This window comes from Platichthys flesus, chromosome 1 (genome assembly GCF_949316205.1).
Source record: "Platichthys flesus chromosome 1, fPlaFle2.1, whole genome shotgun sequence".
Taxonomy (NCBI): Eukaryota; Metazoa; Chordata; class Actinopteri; order Pleuronectiformes; family Pleuronectidae; genus Platichthys; species Platichthys flesus.
The window spans coordinates 7,141,262-7,160,990 of NC_084945.1; the positions used below are offsets into that span (position 1 = coordinate 7,141,262).

Below are 19,729 nucleotides of genomic sequence, written 5' to 3' on the forward strand. Positions count from 1 at the left end.
ATGAAATCAAACCCCAGATGACAGATGGGGAAACTTTGAATCTGTACTTTTTTTTTACTATTTGCAGACATGTTGGATGCTGGAGTGTCCTTGGACATATATAAATAACAAGTGTCTTCATGACATAGTAGCCTCGGAAAGGATTGGGAGAAGAGAACGGTAAAAAGAAAGGGAAGTAAAGGATGAAGAAGAGAGGAAAGAAAAGACTGGAAACATGGGCAACATGCTTTTAAAGGTCTGTGAAAAATGGTGGTTAACTCAAAAACTCCTGTTACACTTAAATGAACTAAACACATCAGACCTATTAAAAGATTAGTGCAGATCAGTAACCTGTGACCACCGCTGTGTACTTATTATAAGTGACTGATTTTATAACAGCCAGGAAACAAGTGCTCATGGGATTTTTACTGCTGGAGATGCATTTCAAGTTGCCGTGAATGACTCTCTGCTCAAACACAGGCAGCACTCTTACCCAGAGACAGAGGGAGGGAGGGAGGACGAGAGAGAGAGAGAGAGGGAGGAAGCGACAGCCCTTACAGCATACAGAGAGAGGTAGAGAAAGAGTTTGAGTGGGGAGAGAGCGTGAAGAGGCTGAGTGTGACAGGACCGAATGAGAGGAAGAGGAGGAGGAGGAGGAGGAGGGAGAGTCAGAGTCAGAGAGGGGACGGACCAAGAGAGAGAGCCGAGGGGAGGGAGCGTCAGCAATGGGGGAAAGTAGACGAGAGAGAAAGTGAGGGAGTCAGGAGAAGAGAGGAGGTAGAGCACAGGGAAAAGAGGAAGAGAGCTCAGCAACTAAGCTCAGTGTCATTCCTCTCTCCCAGCAGCAGTGGCCCAGGCTGAGAGAGGGAAGTTCAGCTTCACCAGGGGAAGAAGAAGAAGAAGAAGCAGAAACAGCAATTTTTTATTTTCTATTTCTGTGCTGTAAAGAGAGCTGAGGACTCCCTGGAGAGGAGAGGGAACACGAAGAAGAGCTTCTGCAGCCTCCGAGTGTCCTGCAGGGGAAGATGGATTCAGACTCCGGAGAGCAGAGTGACGGGGACCTGTGTCCAGGTGAGTGTCCACTGAGCCTCAGGAGCAACACCACATCTGGAGCAGTGTCTGACGACCTGTGGTCACATGGCTTTAGGCTCATATGTTCTACGATGAAGTGTGTCAGTCATCCAGAGGGTCAGTCAGTTCTCTCCTCCTGTTTCCCAGCACATTTTCAGCCTTTTCCAGCCTTTTTCATCAGGTTGTGTTCTGCACCTTCATCCTCTTTTACATTCTGCTCACCGTGCAGACTCACAGATCTGATAATGACACTTTAATGCTCCCAAAAACCAAGAACCACACAACTTTAAAAATGTTCACACTTTGTCCAGTGTCAGTATCTCTGCTGCTGTGGCTCACACTGACGCTGGTGACTGGCAGAGCCTTGTGGAGTTGTGCGGATGAGAGTGGGTTCAGTCGCCACCAGGAACAGACGAGCTCCAACACGTGTGCGTCCAGTTTGTTCGTCAACGCATCCCGCTACAGAGAGAGAGAGAGAGAGAGAGAGAGAGCGAGAGAGAGAGAGAGAGAGAGAGAGAGAGAGAGAGCACGTCCTGAATGATGACAAATTATTTCCTGCACCCGGGGTAGGGTGAAAACGTTTAGATTCTGTAGTTCACTGGGTTTGTTTCACGAGGGACACATAAAACAAAGCACATGTTAAAGTTTAGTGTCCGTCGGTTCCCGGCGTTCCGAGCATGCAGACAATGTGTTGAGCTGGGAGCCTGTGGAAATAATCCCGGCCGGGAGGTGAAACAGCCACGAGATAAGTTTGAGTTCAAAGGTCACGAGGGAACTGTGTCTCCGGGAGGTTTTCATTACTTCCTCTTTGCCTTTTTCCCTGTAAATAATTACACTGATTCACTGAGGGAGTTTATATTAGAAAAAATGTGGATTCCTCTGAAACTGCATCCGGTCGGGCTCGTGTCTGGAACGTCCTGGGACACTATGAGCAGATCTGCTAATAATGGACGCTGTTCTGTTGATTGATCAGTAAACTTGAGGATGTTATGGCTGTTTGCCCGTTTGTTTGGCGGCGTAGAGCGTTGATGATGCTCTGTTGCACTCTCACCATCTGTCTGTCCATCTGCTCCAGGGTCTGTCTGACTTTCGGTCCATGTTGGACGAAGGGAGAGGAGCCCATATAAGAGTTTAGGAGAAATCCTTGGTGGGATTTAACGCATCATCTGCTGATTTCAGGCGGAAGGATCAAGGTTAAAACATCACCCGGCGCTCCAGTAGCATGAAGCCCCGGTAGGTGCGTCACAGCCGATCTGTTCAGGCAGATGCTTTATCGATTCTGCTTCCTGTGTGTGATGTTCGCTGTTTTCCAGACACAGGGCCAGAGGAAAATCATGGAAATGTCTTTATTTATTTTTCAACATGTATACAATGTGATCTGCTTAAGCCATGAAAAGCGACCAGGTCTTTGTAGTTTAAGAGCAATCAACTCCTGTGCGCTTGTCTTTCTGGTCTGGAAGCAATGTTGCACATGTTGAGAAGGAAGGGTGACAGCAGAAGAGAAAGCAGAATGACGTTTCTCCCGGTGGAGAGTGAACGCTTGAGCCTGACTCATTCGCTAAATGCACGGTGCTTTGTGGTGGAGCTTTTCAGTCTACTGTCAGGGGCTGGGGGGGGGGGGGGGGGGGGGCGGGGGGACTTGAAGGGCTAATTTTCTAAGGTCAAACGTCCGGATGGAACCTGAGCAGACGTATTTTCAAAACAGGCGTATTTTGAAAGGGCTGCTGAACACAAACATGACCCTGATCCCCGAGTGTGTGCATGAGGGACCTGGGATGGATCTCAGCTCTTCATAGGTTTTCTGGCACAAAACGTCAGGAGGGTAAACACTGAGGTGTTCTGTTTCAGGAGGGTGTGAACGTCCCACCGCCTCTTCTGCCCTTTGGCTGTTTAGATAGAGGGGTAGAGGGGTAGAGGGGTAGAGGGGTAGAGGGGTAAAGCGATAGAGGGGTAGATATATACAGTAGATAGATAGATAGATAGATAGAGAGAGAGAGAGAGAGAGACAGACAGACAGACAGACAGACAGACAGACAGACAGACAGACAGACAGACAGACAGACAGACAGACAGACAGACAGACAGACAGAGAGAGAGAGAGACAGACAGACAGACAGAGAGAAAGACAGACAGACAGACAGACAGACAGACAGACAGACAGATAGACAGACAGACAGACAGATAGATAGATAGATAGATAGATAGATAGACAGATAGATAGATAGACAGATAGATAGATAGATAGATAGATAGATAGACAGATAGATAGATAGACAGATAGATAGATAGATAGATAGATAGATAGATAGATAGATAGATAGATAGATAGATAGATAGACAGATAGATAGATAGATAGATAGATAGATAGATAGATAGATAGATAGATAGATAGATAGATAGATAGATAGACAGATAGATAGATAGATAGATAGATAGATAGATAGATAGATAGATAGATAGATAGATAGATAGATAGATAGATAGATAGATAGGTTAAGACCTTCTACAATTGCTCACGTTTACCCATAACAATCCAGTCATGCAGCACAAACTGATTCATGCAGCTCTCGTCTTCCTGTGATGGAGACGAGTCCACGTCTATGAGTCAAAGTCAACACACCTGCTCCTCCCAACTATGACTGAAATGCACCTAACAGAGACATTTGCTTTCTAACCAACGGTGAAACTTCAGGAAGTTTTTACTTCCACATACTCACAGAGTTCTTTTAAGTTGTTTTTTATTAGTTTGACATTATGTTGGTGGACAGAGAATGAGCAGCCCACACTTCAGTTTTGGCTGATTCATCGTGGCGATGCCTCCCACTATCTCACCACAACCAGATCCGCCATCTGCAGAGCTATTTCCAGCCCTTCATGTTTACTGCGCGTTCTCAATAGATAGCCGAGCTGTTGAATAGAGGAGCGTTTCTGCCTGTTGTAATAACACACGTGACATTCATGAGGGCCGCTGCTGTGCTTTTATTATAAACATAATAAAAACTGCTTGTGCTGTTTGATGACACAACGGAAATTTAATATTCAGCCGGGGGACATAAGAGGATATCAGACTCTGAACTATGGAAAATCGGGTGTGGACATTTTTCAGGATCGTCTTTCACATATGAAGAACGCAGCAGTAAATTATCATCAGACATTTCCTGTTCACTCCTGATGAGCGTCTTAGTTTGGTTTTATTGATGGTTTTAGGAGCTCTCGGTTTTCTGTTGTCATTTGATCTCTTCATGTATTCACAGTTTTTCTTTCTTGTGAGTTTGTTTTTTATTGCTTGGCTGCAAAACGAATTTCCCCTGAGGGACGATGAAGTCTTAGTTCTCAATTCACAGGTATGATGTGGCAATTCTGCTGTGGTGAGGAACATTTATTTTTTTTGTTGAGAGCACAATGACACTTTTCAAAAAATCTCGTTGTAGATCAATCTTGACATTTACTTCTACGTGATGGTTCCTCTTTCTCATCCTGAAATAAATGTTTTCCTCCAGTTTTGCCTCCGTCGTCTGTCCGTGAATTTGCATTACATTTGACTTTCAAAATGTTGTGAAAAATATCCAGAGAATATGACGCAGACATTTGCCTTTTCACATAAAGAGCCTCTTTTCATTTCATGTAAACACATACAAACTCCACGGGCCTTTTGTCCTTGTCATTTTGATCCTAATCAACAATTCCAAAAACACTTCAAATATCCCTGCTGCACTAGAGCCGGCACGGAGCACCCAGCAATCAGGGGAGAGCTTCTGCCTCATGATTGCCATGTTGGCAGAGTGGCCACATGCTTCACACATGAGAGACAGGCAGAGCCGGGGCCAGGCAGAGCCGGGGCCAGGCCTGCAAATACTGTAACACTCCCAAACAGCGACAAACGCACACAGGCTGAAGAAATGCCCACACTCCTCTGGCTCATTCCCTCGCTCTTCTCAACACATGCATCTTTCCGTCTTTTTTTATTTGTTCCTCCTCCTTTAATCTGGCCCACAGATGGAGGGCTATCATTGCACTGCCCCAGTCTGCTACACACACACACACACACACACACACACACACACACACACACACACACACACACACACACACACACACACACACTCGAGACATCAGGAGCTGTTTCTGGAAAATTGTAACATGAACTGAGAAAAGAAGGAAAAAAAGGAGAGAAGCTGTAAATGGAAAAGACGACTCAGGAGAAAAGAGGTTTTTCAGCTGTAGTGAAAGACAAACCCCAAAAACTCCAGATCCACTTCCCTCAGCGTGAGTGCGTTTCCCCTCGTCTGCAGATGCACGCGCCGGCACAACCAAGCTGTGGCGTTTCATGGTGTTTGTGGGACGTTTACACAGGGAATTGTTCCCCCCCCCCACCACCACCCCCCCATCCCAGGGCTGAGCCATGACTGAAACATGGAGTTAGACCGCAGAGGCATTTTGACAAGGCCTCATAGAGCCACAGTCAGGGGGAGGATACGGCTGTGGTTTCACTGGAGGGCCGGCAGGAGCAAAGCAAACAGTCACCAGTGGCGTCTGCTGTGGGAGGCAAACCGTGTGGATTGGCGTCAGTGGACTGGTGAGCGTGTGCAGGTATCAGGGCCTGTGAGAGCTGCACAGTGGAGCTGTGACGTGAATTCACAGGAATCGCTGGACATTTTTCTAAAGGAAGTTGAATTCTTTTTTTAGCTCTGGGTTTCTGGTTTCAATTTGGACTCTGCGGCTCATGCAAGTGTTTTCACCATTAGAGCCCGATGCGCTTGTGGAAATCACTGACGTCTGGGTTCGTCTTACCCAACGTCCCCCAGCAGGACTTCACCACGCAGATTGTTTCCAGTTAAAAGGAGACTCTCCCACTTACATTTGATGGCAGTGAAAAGCGGGCAAATAAAAACCAGTATGAGTGGGAGGCAATTATACAGAACGATTTTCACAACTCTCGCACAACTCAAATAACTGTGTTGAATATAGCAGAGTTAGAAAATCTGCATATTATATCACAGCAGTTAAACTGTTTCTGGGAGGTAAAGGTAGAAATTACATTTATTACACAATTCATACAATTATATTTGTAGAAACTCAAATTCAACAGACTGGGATGTGAATTAACTCAGGGGAAGGATTAGGTTGTGGCTGGTGGTGGAGAGGCTGAAGCTGGAAGAAGGAATGCAGTCACTAAAAGTCAGAAACAACAACAAATGTGTGTGTGAGTATTTATGTGAGTGTGTGTGAACCACAGTTATTTCCTGGTCATTAGTTAGTGGTGGGTTGGCAGCCGAGGGAGCAGCAGCACTCTGGCTCTACACCAAAGGGTGTCATGCACAGGCAGGGCCTCCGAGGCCAAAGCTCAAAGTACGTCCAACTTTATCACTACAGTCAGAGCAAGAGCAAAGTTTTAATGGAGGCGGAATTTACAGCGGAAACACTGTCGCTCCTTCCTGGATAATCTTCGTCCCGGTTTAGAATCTACATGTTAGAGGTCTCTTCTAGGCTTGGGTGATTCACTCAGACCATTTTGAATTAAATTGGACAAAACCAAGAAGCCGAAGGATCCAAATAATGAAATGTGTCGTCTTTTCAAAGTTGGAGTGCAGCGAAAAACAACATTACCACTAACTTTATTCATTTCAATTACGTTTGAAATGTCCAAGTAACTTCATTACATAAGTTCAATGTAAAGGCTCAGAGTTAATGAAGTGCTTCCTACCTCAATGAGTCAGTGCAGATAAATCCATCAACTTGAGAGTGATGTAATTAAATAGATTTATTACTATTCACATAAAACACAATTTGTTCAATGAAATGATCCATGATCTTTTCCTCATTTTCAACTATACATCCATTCATCCTTCAGCTATATCTGTTGATTCCTAAAACATAAAAATGTGTGATTATATATAAATATTAAGGGGATGTTTGTTGTCGTAGCTGAAAGAAAACATGCTGCAGGACTTTAACCGACATAAATAGACAATGAAATCCAGTCAAAATTATTCTCTCCCGTACATTACATTGAATATCAATGTAACATAGATTGTGCAAAGAGAACACTACTAACATGTGTTTTTCATGGCGGATACACGCTTGCGGAGGCCAGTGGTATAGAGGGCGATCAGGGCGGGGGGGGGGGGGGGGGGGGGGGATTCAGCAGAGGTCACTGACAGACTGAGCTCCTCTGTGAGGGACTCGAAGTTTCCCCAGCGCCTCACGTTCATGTAAACTCAGTGAGAGAGGGTGAACTAGTAAACAAACCAGGAGGCCAGAGTTATAGGGAAAGCTGGCAGAGCTGGGATGAGTGTGAGTGTGTGTGTTTGTGAGTGTGTGTGAGTGTGTGTGTGTGTGTGTGTGTGTGTCTCATTGTAAACGATGCCACGGCATGCTGAGACTTGGCCAAGGTCTGTGAGAGGAGCAACTCACCCAGGGGCCGGAAAACATTTACTTCCTCTCCACTCACGGTCGGCTGAGCGCTGTAGATCTTGTGGAGCTCTAGAGGAAAAGACAGAGAGGGCGAGACGGATGAAAAGAGACACGAGCTTCACAAGAGTAATTCAGAGACAGAGTTTTGTAACAGTGCTGCAGGTGGGAAGGGAACGAAGCTGAGGAGATGTGGTCTGACGTAAAAGAGCAAGAGAAATAGAGATACATGATGTCACCTCCTTTCACCACCAGCACCCCCAACATCCTCCATCCTTCTTCCCATCCCTCCTTTTAAATGTTTCGACAAATCTGCAGAGGTGTTTCCTCCGTCCCAATTCAAAGCATTTTTCGTATTCCACATTTTCCTTCTTATTCCAGTTCAATTCTATTAATCTGGTCTGAACGGCGTGAAATGAAAACGTGCATCTTGCCAACTCGGTCCAACCGCTCCCTCCTTCTCTCTCTCCCTCTCTGTAAATAGCTAAGTTTCTTTATTTCAGCTGGAAAAAGTTAATGTCTGTCTGTCTGCCTGTCTGTCTGTCTGCCTGTCTGTCTGTCCCTCTGTCTGTCTGCCTGTCTGTCTTCCAGGCCAGTTAAACTGAGGAAAAGCCCCAATATTTTATCCCCCAATGTTTTTATTAGAAGGCCTCAGTCTCTCAGTCTGTCATTACAGTTCACACACACACACACGCCCGCCCACACATTTGCACCAACTTTCTATAAAAAGAGAACGAGGGTTTTATAATTCAAATCATTCCCTGAGATGGTTAGACTTTGTATTTTATTCTATTTTGCACAGCTGCATTTCCAAGAGATCACACGTCAATCAAACATCTGCCCTGAATTTAGCTGCAGCACTTTGTGACCTTGTAAGTGCTACAGAGATAAAGTTCTTATTACTTATTTAGCTGCCCTCCTTCACCATATTCCTAACAAACTTCTGTTTTTGCAAAAGTGTGCAAAGATGATTCTAGAGACACCCCTGACTCTGGATATCTTGTAGACATAAATAATAAAAGTTTACAGTTTAAACATTATCAGTCAGAGGAAAATATATCCATTATTTTTATGAAAATAGATTCAGTATTTTTCCCCCTATAAACCAACATCCAGCGAAACAGGATTTGGGAGAGTATTTTTCCAGAGAGGCTCCCCAGAGCACAGAGGCAGAGAGGGAAGACAGCCTGCAGCCAGTTCCCATGCATGCCATGCAGATAACCAGCTAACTGTGGCGAGGCTCTTTATCTAAACAATGGCAGACATCAGCCAAGCCACAGCTGCCGGAGACATTAGCTGTACACCCACGGAGAGGTCGAAGGTCAGGGATCTCACAGGGCCCTGCCGTCATCCCAACAGGATGTACTGTGTGCCACTTCTCACCCTCTGCGGACCGGCCGTCTCCGTCCTCCTCACGATGAGGACCCACCATGATCAGAGCCAAGGGCAGAGCTATAGGTGGGGGTCAAGCTCTCCCTTCGTCTTCTTTCTGTCCCTCCTGTTCATGGGGACAGGCAATCAAACCGGCAGCACATGAATCCACCGGACGTCTCTCTGCCCTCTTGCTCAGCTCCGAGGGGGCGTGGCCGTTACAACCAAGAGACAGAGGCAGAGATGAGGGACGGTTCATTGAATACGGCTAAAGGTAATCTATTCTGGTGTCTCTCCTGAGGCCCCTAAGTGCCTCTCCCTGGACTGTGAGTCACAGCAGAAACCCGCAGACGAGTCGGTTAATCACACTCACAGCCGCTCTATATCAGACCACTTCATTACAGCTGCTTTAAAAGACTTCTGTTTGTTTGTGGGATTTACATTCGCTTTGCATTTCCAGGAAATGCTGGAGTCAAACCTTGTTTTGCTTCCCGTCGGACCGATACAGAAGTTTTACATAAGTGAAGAGGCACATTTATACAAATTCAATCAGACCTTCATTTGGATTTATTCCTAAATGCACCAGTCGAGACAATGTAAGAGAAAGATTTATCTTAGTCACTGCTGAGACCATCTTTTGGGGGGGGGGACAGTTTTTGTGACATAGCATCAGACCAGTGTATTAATGTCCATTATCTTTCTTACTCTCATGTCCGTTTTGTCACTAACTTCATATAGTTTCTGCCTTTTTGGACCAAAAAACAGATTCAAGCTGAGAAGGTCAACACCTGCACAAACTACTAATGGCACAAAGAAAAATAAATCCTAACATCCTTTTGTCTTGTCCTGTGTTCTCGGATCAGCGGGCTTTTACAAGCCTTGTGGATCTGAGGAGGATAGATCTTTGTTTCCTGCTGTTGCTCTTTCTTCCAGTAAAGCTTGAGTCAGTCATAACCTGCACATTCCAGTTCCAGCCAGAGACACATCTACAAAAGGAATTGAACTTTAAACTCCGCAGCCCAACTTCACACAAATGAAAGTCATTAAAGTATTAAAGGAGAGTTATTTATTAACCCCGAAGGTCAGAATGCTGCTCTACATCCTGAGCAGCTGTTAATGGGACGGTGACTGACCTCTCTCGGCTGCATGGTGCCCTTTGGAAAACTGGCTCAGAATCAGATTTTACATGTCATGAATAATGAACATCAGTTCTCCAGACTTTACTGACTTTCACTCTCGGTCTCTCAGTAGAAACTGAGTCTTTCCCAGTCATCTCCATCACCAGCTACTTTCCTCCCAATACAAACGCACACACAACGCATCACATCAGAGACAGTGTGAGTGTGTAGGGGCAGTGTCTTTGTGTCAGTCATCTTCTGCTTCCAGAGCGGGAGGAGGAGAGACACCAACTGATAAGAGGAACTCAGTTAACTCCACCGTTTGGATACTTCCGCAGAATTTCCCCTACGTAAGAAGACCCATCTCTAGACACTGTCTGTACTCGACTAACTGAACTAATGCAGTGGCCGTTCTAAAAGCAGCCCACTATCCCCCCCCCCCCCCCCCCCCCCCCCCAGCCCACTGGCCTCTCAGGCTTGCATAGCACAAACCCTGCAGCCCATTAAAGCCCCCTTTACTATTCCTGAATGACCCACCCCATTGTTTTCCTCGAGCCTTGTAAATTCAGCCAGAGAGGGTCGACAGCGACTCCTAAGTGGAAACCATAGCAGACGATAAAGGCCACTGAACAAAAACCTGTCACATTTCTTCTCCTGTGCAAAGAGCATTCCCTCTGACATTCTCTCAGTATTGATACATGACTGTGTGTTTACACTGCAGTGCTGATGGATGACTGAATGTATGACTGGAGGCTTTACAGTGGGCTTGCTGCCACAGCGTGTGCACAGAGCTGGAGGACTGTTTGTGCACATCAGCTGTCTCCCGTACAAAAATAACAAATCTGAGGAGAAAAGCTGAAAGAAGATTGGTTGCAAACGGGAAGTAAACGTACAGCAGGGAGTTTTGGTGACAGGCACAAGAAAGAGCTTTGTAGAGCTTTGTGTTTGTCGGTCACTAAAGACACTCGTAACCTTTGTGCATCTTCGAGTTTGGTTGTGGGTCAGCACGCTACACTGTTTGTACTGATAATGTTTAGAGGAAGAAGGTGCTGAGCAGTTTTCTTTTCCCCTCTCATTCTTCTTTTAATGCCCAACCCCACTTGGACGCTTGAGTATGATCACGTTCTCTTTTGTTGGGAGCACATGGAAGCACATGAGTGGTGAACACATGTGTGTACTCGTGTCTATGTGGCACAAAACAACATCCCATGCACCTGTGCAGATAATGACCTGGATTTGTCCAATACCAAACACGAGCATGTTGTCATTGGAAACCACCAAACAGATAGGCCCTGATAAAGTATTGTGTTTCCTCCTGTGTGTGTGTGTGTGTGTGTGTGTTTGTGTGTGTCTGTGTGTGTCTGTCTGTCTCTCTGTGTGTGTGTGTGTGTGTGATACCTGATCAGTCAGGATCTTAAGCCCTGCAAAAGGTGAACCGGAGCAAAAACCTCATGTTCTTAATGGCTGCAGACGTTAACGACTCTCTGCTCTTCCGCCGAGGTTTATTTTAGTTCATCATTAATCTCATGATAACTCAGCTCTGTTGTTTCCTTACTCTTTATACAGCTGAGTTTTATCTGATTAGTCTTTTGTTTGGTTTAATTTAACATTTTCGACCAATATAGCTGAGAAAGTTCTTGTAAATCACCATATATTGCTAGGGACAACAGGTTATATCTTATTATTCTAACTTTTGATTATTACTACAATAGACTTCTACAAACAAATGCTGACATATTTACTGGTTACATTTACTCTGAATTAAATTAAATTAACCTAAATTCAGATTATTTCCAAGTTATTCAAAATAACTAATCTGACAAATCAGAAGTGGCAGCCGTCAAACACACAAGCCCAGCCCCTGAGTGACACCCACAGAGTCGCACACACACAGACACACACCAGCCTCAGTCAGACATTTATGTTCTGCGAGGTGTCCAGCTGATAACTGCCTCCAGCGTTTATTATTCAAGGCCGGCCGGCCCTCGTCGAAGTTAATAATGTTTCATTTCTCTGGTTACTCTGGAACGAGACCAACACAAGCCTCAGGACGCTGCCTCTCAGCCCGGCCAATCAGCAGCACTGCAGGACATGTCCCGAGTAGCAGGTCGTCTCATTTAGTGTTGAGTTGTGGACTTTATCAGTCCTGCTAATGGGCTGAGGTCACGTTTCACACTCTTCTCTGCTGAAAATGGATTTCTGTCCTGTGCACAGAGGTTTCACCAGATGTGGAATGGTTTAAAATGACTGGCAGCAAAACAACAGTAAGTGATTGGTCATATCCAAGAAATGGCTAAGTTGTCCCCAAATTACCAGCCGTTGGGCTAAGCTTAGCTAAACAGTTTGTTAGCCAATTTTTGGAATTGGACGGACTCAGCTTGTATCAAGTCTTTACTTTGCATACTTACCAAACTATCAACCTCTTCTCTCAAGGTGGATCAATTCTCTAATACAGTTCTTCTCTCTCTTCCATGTTTGGTCTCTTTTTGTAACGTACGTCCGGTTCGGCCACTCCCTTCATTTAAGAGTCTGCGACTGAAAGGAAAAATGAATCGGGGCCAGATGGACATTTTTTGCAGCGCACCACCTCTAGCAGAGGAGGGTTTGGCCGGCCTCCATGTTCCACACTGGATGTATGTTCTGATGCAGCGCAGCAGAAATCTGTTGACTCAGCGCTCCGAAAACATCAGGCGGAACAAAGAGAGACTGTCTGGTCAACAGCCGCGGCCAGAGAGCAGCAAGCACCTTACTAATCCTGATGTTGGAGGCAAACACCACCAACTCCCAAAACACTCTTATGTGACGCTCTTTGATGGGGCTGGTGGAGAACTGGTGGAGAACTGGTTTGTTGTCGGTGGACAGAGTTCCCACTTTATTTTCGGGGGGGAAAACTTCACACTCTCAGACGAGCGATGAAGAAGAAGAAATGAGGAGACAGGGGGAGGAGGTGTGAGAGGAGGAGAGGGATAAGTAACAGCTTCGGCTCCTGTCAAACTTCCTGACACCCTGGCTCATGCTTGTCATCTCATCTCATGGTCACTAGTTGACATGCTGTGTGTGTGTGTGTGTGTGTGTGTGTGTGTGTGTGTGTGTGTGTGTTAGAGCTTGGACTTGTCAGTGTCTTATAATCATCTACCCTTGCTTACTGTGTGTTTTAAAATCTCCCCCACCGCTCTGACTCACACCTCATGAAGCCCCTGTGCCCATTTTTCACATAGTTCAAAAATGGACACTTTATTTCTTTGGGTTAACTATCTTCATTTTTCCTTCACCCCTCAGGGAGACTTGAGACGGGGGTCAAGCGGGTGAGTCCATGGCCACCTGCTGGTTTTCAGAAAAATAATTAGTCTTGTTTTTAGCTCTGCAGTAAAAACAAGAAAAAAGATCAGACCAGTTCCTTTCAAGCTTGACTCTCCTCAGTTGCTGTGAGAATCCCCTCACGTTGCATAATTTAGAGGAATCAGTTTTTTAAAAGTGTCTGCTCACACACATATAGTGGAGTTGGATCCTGCACCGTCATTGGTCTGACAAGGCCGGCTTTATATGGAGCACTCTCTGTCACCTTCATCCGTGTGCCAGGGTTTCAGAAATCCATCCAGTTGGGTTTGTGAATATCAGAGAGTCACGGGAACAAAGAGCTGCTTCAGAGAAACAGGAAGTGACAGTGACAAAGAGAGCCTGTTGATGAGAGGCGCAGATCTGCCTAATGAAAACCACTCTCATGTATCCCCATGCTGCTGTTGCTCAACATCAGGGAGCCTGTTGCTGTTGTGAAGTTTGTGAATGTTTCTCGTCTATCGATCCCCTCGGGCCTCATCGTTAACATTGGTGTATTCAGCAGCGTGCAGACTGCGGCCTGCAGGGATGAGTCACTGACTCGTCTCTCCCACGCAGTTTGAACGTAGAGGAGCTACGAGTTGCTGAAACTCTGTGAGCTTCCATATGTCGGAGCTGGTAACAGTATGTCATGGGATCGTTACACACAACATAGTACACAGAGAAGTATTTATATTCTGCACCATCCACCATTGGACTTGTTTTTCAATATGTTGTGCATTTATTTATCTTATGGTTCGTCCATGTAAAGCTGCAAAAATCTATATTTTTCAAGTTTAAAGAATGATTTTCAATCCTGGGTGAAGGTTGTGGTTTTAAACTCTTCTTCATGGGCCTAGAACATTAAAGCCAATTATGTATCACACCTCCTCACCGTGCTTGTAGAATAAGCAATGCCGATATATATATATATATTTAGGCTTATGTTTATTTAGCACAGGAAAATAATTACATAGAATAAAATATATATATATATTCCGTGCAGGGGAAGGCAGCCAACCCAGTGGGCTTATTTAAAAAGCCTCCACCTAAATATAGCTAAGATATAATTAACATTAAACAATGCAGAAAATCTAAATAAATACCAATGAGAGTCAATAAATTAACAATAGCATAAATGATCAATACAAACGTTTACATGATGTGTGCAGATGCATTCAAATACACAAACTAAAGTCTGTTAAATGAGTTTTAAGGCAACTTATTAAACATGGACATTCACTCTTTGCACGTCTGCCTGTGTTTAAACTGCAGCTGTTGATTTAAACACACTTGAAATGTTGATTTTAGTGTTAAACAATCCCGGTAAGGACTCTGCAGGTTTGACATCTCCTCGCTCATCAGCCCCCTCACGCCACTTGTGTCTAATATAGCTGCCGCCTCACTCCCATGTTGCTGTCCGGCGAAGTCGTCAAAAACAAGACCAATAAAACTGATCATTTCTGTTGTTGGGAAATGACTGTGGACAAAGACATTTGCCTTATTAGTTGTTAAATGTCATGTTGGGCTAATTATACGTGCACGAAATGTCATGAAGCTTCAGAACAACGCATGAAATGTCACTTCTGTACGTTCACATGAAATGCCACCGATTGGGCTTTTGCCAAATCGTTGTGTAACGTTCAGGACACACACACACACACACACTCACACACACACACAAACACTCACACAGATGATGATGTTCTGACAATCGTCTGAATTCTGCATAGCTGTCTGTTTCAATCAAATTATAATGACAACAAAGCAGGTGTTCCTTTTAGGATTTGGACTCATCTGTGTTTATGAGCCAAGCCCACTGGGCAATAGCGCCCCCATATACTCTCTCTCTCCCTCCCTCTCTCTTTCTGTCTCTTTCTCTTTATCTATCCACCCCTCTCTCTCTCTCTCTCTCTCTCTCTCTCTCTCTCTGTCACCCTTTTCTCTCCTGACATACATGTGGAGGAGGATGACAATGTTCCCAGGGAACAGGAGGAATATGTGACACCGCTCTCCTTTAGTCATATGTGGTGTGTAATCTGTAGCTGGGAGGCACCTAAATAAAACCCCTCTCTGTCCTCCCACTACTCCCATTAACTCAGACACATGTCGGGCTGCACGAGGACGCAGACGGCCTGATGTTCTCCTCCGAGACAGATGGAGGCCGCGGTGGAACATGGCACAACAGCTCTGATCAATCCGCACGTGGGGAGAAAGTGTGTGCAACAGGGGGATTCTTATCTGGGCACAGATGGTTGATGTTATCCCGAGCAGATAGTCATTCCTCCCACAGTCAGCCCGCCGCACCACTGCCAGCTCCAGGGAGGACGCCGCCCAGCCGTAGAATGTGGCTGCACCGCGTTTCATCTCCTCCCTTCACTCGCTCAGTCGGTATTAAGTTACACTTCCAACTATAAACGCCCTCAAATTATAATATTGTTTTAGTCAAATGGACGTTTAGTCGGTAGCAGCTCCATGTATAAAAGCTTGGATTAGATTATATATATTGGTTCAATCCCAAAGGAGTTGGCCTCGATGCTGTGCCCTCAAATTTACTGAGATGACACCAAATACAGACACCAGACTCGCTGCAAAATAAAACCATTTAAGTATAAATAAGAAATCTATACAGACTTGTTTTTAGCACACCGAGTTTATGTGAAGACAAAGTGGGCTCAAGGCAGGAAAGACTTCATATTATTATTACAATGGGTTAGGAATGTTTCAAAAGGCTATCTGTCCAGCTGCCGCATGTAAACACACACAGATCTAAGCTCAGTGCACTTCAAGACTAAAATAATAACGTGTATGGAGAAGTTCTCTGTGTTTTCTAAAAACTTTTGTTCTGGTTCCCAGTCAAACTTTTAACTTACAGATATGAATGATGTGCTTTCAGGAGGCAGATATTTCTAGCTAAGAAGAAAAAGAAAACAGTGTTCACTTTGTGCTCGGCTCCAGACAACAGACTGACACAGTGGAGCATATAGAGCCAAGTACAGCATTCCCCTCAGGAGCTGGTGCAATGAATGTTGGATTTATATTTATCATGTAAACACATTCAAAGCTCGAAATTAGGCTCAAGTTGTTTTGTTTCTGCTGGACGTGTAAATAAGCTGTTTTTTTATCATGTTCTCACCACATCACCTTTATTAGGGGATAGTAAATCAGTCTCTTCAGGTTGCTCTGCTGCCCCCAAGTGGCCAAAGCAATTTATTAATATTTAAATGTGCAATCTGCTACTTCAACAAGATCCCTATATCTTTGTTTTGTTTGTTTGCTTCTCTGCTGCTTTATTTGCAAAGATATGGAGATTTCATAGGCACATAGTGGATTTCATAGCCACATAGTGGTGCGTCTGCTAGTTGGTAGCATTACTCAAAAACTGCTGGGCGGATCAACAAGAAACCTGCTGGAAGGATTATGAGTCACATTAAGTTTTGGTGGAGATCCAGGGATTTTTTTTACTTTCTTTATTTTTCTGCCAGATACCTCTTTCACGTCTTTACCAATTTCCCATGGAATAATATATATATATACACTATGAAGGATAAAATCAGAAGTATTTGCTCTGATGACTGTTCCTCTCGGTATTGTGATGATCAGGATAACAGACTAACCTCCAACCTCTCGTTTCTCTCCCCTCAGGACAGGAGAGCTTCAACTCTCGCTCCCTGGCCCTGCAGGCCCAGAAGAAGATCCTGAGCAAGATGGCGACCATGGTGGTGGCCAACATGCTGACGGATGACACGAGCAGCGAGATCCTGGACGAGCTCTACAAGGCCAGCCGGGAGTTCACCAAGAGCAAGAAGGAGGCCCACAAGATCATCAAGGATGTCATCAAGATCGCCCTGAAGATCGGCATCTTGTACCGCAACCACCAGTTCAGCCCCGACGAGCTGGACACGGTGGAGCGCTTCAAGAAGAAGATGAACCAGGCGGCCATGACGGCGGTGTCCTTCTACGAGGTGGAGTACACCTTTGACAGGAATATTCTGTCCGAGCTGCTGCTGGAGTGCAGGGACCTGCTTCACGGCCTGGTCGAGCAGCACCTGACGGCGCGCTCGCACGCACGCATCGATCACGTTTTCAACCATTTTGCTGCCGGCGACTTCCTGGCCGAGCTGTACGGGGACGGAGAGGAGTACAGACTCTCTCTGAGGAAGATCTGCAACGGCGTCAACAAACTGCTGGACGAAGGAACGCTTTAACCTCGCCACGGCTGACCTGCTTCACCTCTAGCTCTTTTCCCTCTTGCTCATTTTCTCGCTGGTCCCCCCCACCTCCCTGCTGCCTCCTCCCATTTTCTTTTCACTTGCTCTCCGGTGACGGCTCACATCCTTCTGTTTGCTCTGGTGTTCCTGCTTCTCCTGCAGCCATTTCCACGGAGCTGTACGTAACATCCCGATGCTGTGGGGCGATGAAGGGATTTTTGTAAGACCGTCTCTGCGCCCAGTGGATCACTGCTTCACACTGGGACACCCTGTTTCACCTTGTATGCATTTTAAAGTCCCTCTCTTTGTTTGCAAATGTGTACTGTACCAATGGCCAAAAAACATACATTAGGTATACTGCATATGGAAGATAAGTAGTAGTAGTGATCTGTCTGTCTGTGTGTGTGTGTGTGAATGTGTGCGTGTGTGTGTGTGCGTGTTTGTATGAGATTCTCTTGAATAATGTTTGTACATAAGTACGACTATGACCTGGTGTGTGTAGTGTGTATCAATCTTGTGTGTCAATCTTCTCTGCAAGGGTATAACACTTGAGTTTTATTAAAAATTTCTTGTAAACATCATTTTGTCGTTCTTCTGACAGCCACACCTCCACGTGAGGTTCTGTGAATCTTTATTCCTTCTCGTCATAATGACCATTTTCTCTCATGACACACGCAAAGATAAACAATTTTTTATTTTAAGAATCCATTTTGCAGCCTCTATTTACAGGACAACACCCTCAAAGACAGTAGATGAACAGATGGATCAGTTTTTGGAAAACAGTGGATTAAGGCACTTCCATTCCACCCACATCGGTGCCAGGTATAAATAAGTCAACTCATGTTTTGAGAAGAGCAGGAGAATCATGTGATTTGTCCTTTCTGGTTCGTTTGATGCCCTCTGGTCGACTCCACTCCACGGTCCAGGAAAACTTCACTTCACTGGTGGCTTGGTTTGACTCCAGCTCAACGATTCGGTCCAGTTTTAAGTCTCCTCACAGAAACACAAAACAGACGGACCACCCACCCACCCACTCAGCAGCCATTTGCTCTCAGTAACTGGTTATTAGGCACTCAGATGATTCCAGCCAAGGTTCAGAGGTCCAAGTTAACCAATCACGAGTCAGTCTCAGCTGTCAGAAGTTTTTATAGCATCAAATAAGTAATAAGTAAGTAACCAAACCTATCAAAGACACGAACACATTCCAGTTTTGCCACCAGGGGGCAATCAAGATGATTTGGCTTCACTCTGGGGAGCTGTCATTCATCTCCTTGTCCAGATCAAATGTATAAAACACATCATTTATAATGGAGATATGTTCTGACCCCAGAACTTGTACTGGAGGAACTGACGGTACGTGTTATTGTTAGTTTGGTTGTGATTGGATTTCAGATGTTGATACAGTCTCACGATCTGACCTCCGCTTCAACCCTGTCTGATCGGATTCAACTCTCATACTGGTAAAATGAAGCGGGAGCCACTGCAGCCAGAGGGCTTATCCTGGCAAGAGGATGGGAAACAAGGGGGAACAGCTAAACTGGCTCTGATTGAAGATAAAAACAAATCCTCCTACGACCAGCATCGACAAAACTCGTTAACTAATGTCTTGTTTGCTGTGGTCTCCTGCCTGTAGTTTCATATTATACCAGAGACATGAAAGTTTCTCCTTAAGCCACAATTTAAACCTAATCTGAAACCATTAAAGAGCGAGTTCATCTCTTTTGATTGCAGTCAATTTTGGATTATTGCTAGAGACAAACAGTATTAAACTTCTAAAGTGTGGGCCAATCTTTAAAAAAGCTGGATACTACAGGCTGTGTGTTCATAACACAAGTTCCCCCTCAGCCAGAGAAACATTATACAACTGTTTTCACATGCTCAGTAATACACATGGTTAATAAAAATGACTTATAAGGCGGCAAATACATGTCATCTTCCTTTGAACAGGAACCAAAACAAATAAATAATGACTAGGTTGAATGTAATTATATAGAATACATGTATCCCACCACATCAAGGTGGGTTAAAGAGCTCAAACAGCCTAAAAGGAATCAGATGACGAGAACATCACCACATGGTTAAAGAAAGGACTGTTGATAGCACCACAGGGAGGTAACATGTTTGACCCCCAGCGCAGGACATGTGACCCCTCACACTGTCTCTAAGGAAGAGGGAAAATGGCTGGTAAATATTCAAATTAGCACAGATCGTAATACTAAAAGAATGTAGCTGTAAAGCAAAGACTTGGCAGT

At 44.9% G+C, this 19,729-nt stretch overlaps 1 protein-coding gene across 1 annotated transcript; it reads left to right on the forward strand.

Moving 5' to 3' along the window:
* The first annotated feature begins 688 nt into the window (after positions 1–688).
* Positions 689–18,058, forward strand: tnfaip8l3 (tumor necrosis factor, alpha-induced protein 8-like 3). The gene is made up of 2 exons (XM_062409097.1): positions 689–1,050; positions 16,912–18,058. The coding sequence occupies exons 1-2, from the start codon at positions 1,005–1,007 to the stop codon at positions 17,472–17,474; spliced, it is 609 nt and encodes a 202-aa protein (XP_062265081.1). The 5' UTR covers positions 689–1,004; the 3' UTR covers positions 17,475–18,058.
* The last annotated feature ends 1,671 nt before the right edge of the window (positions 18,059–19,729 follow it).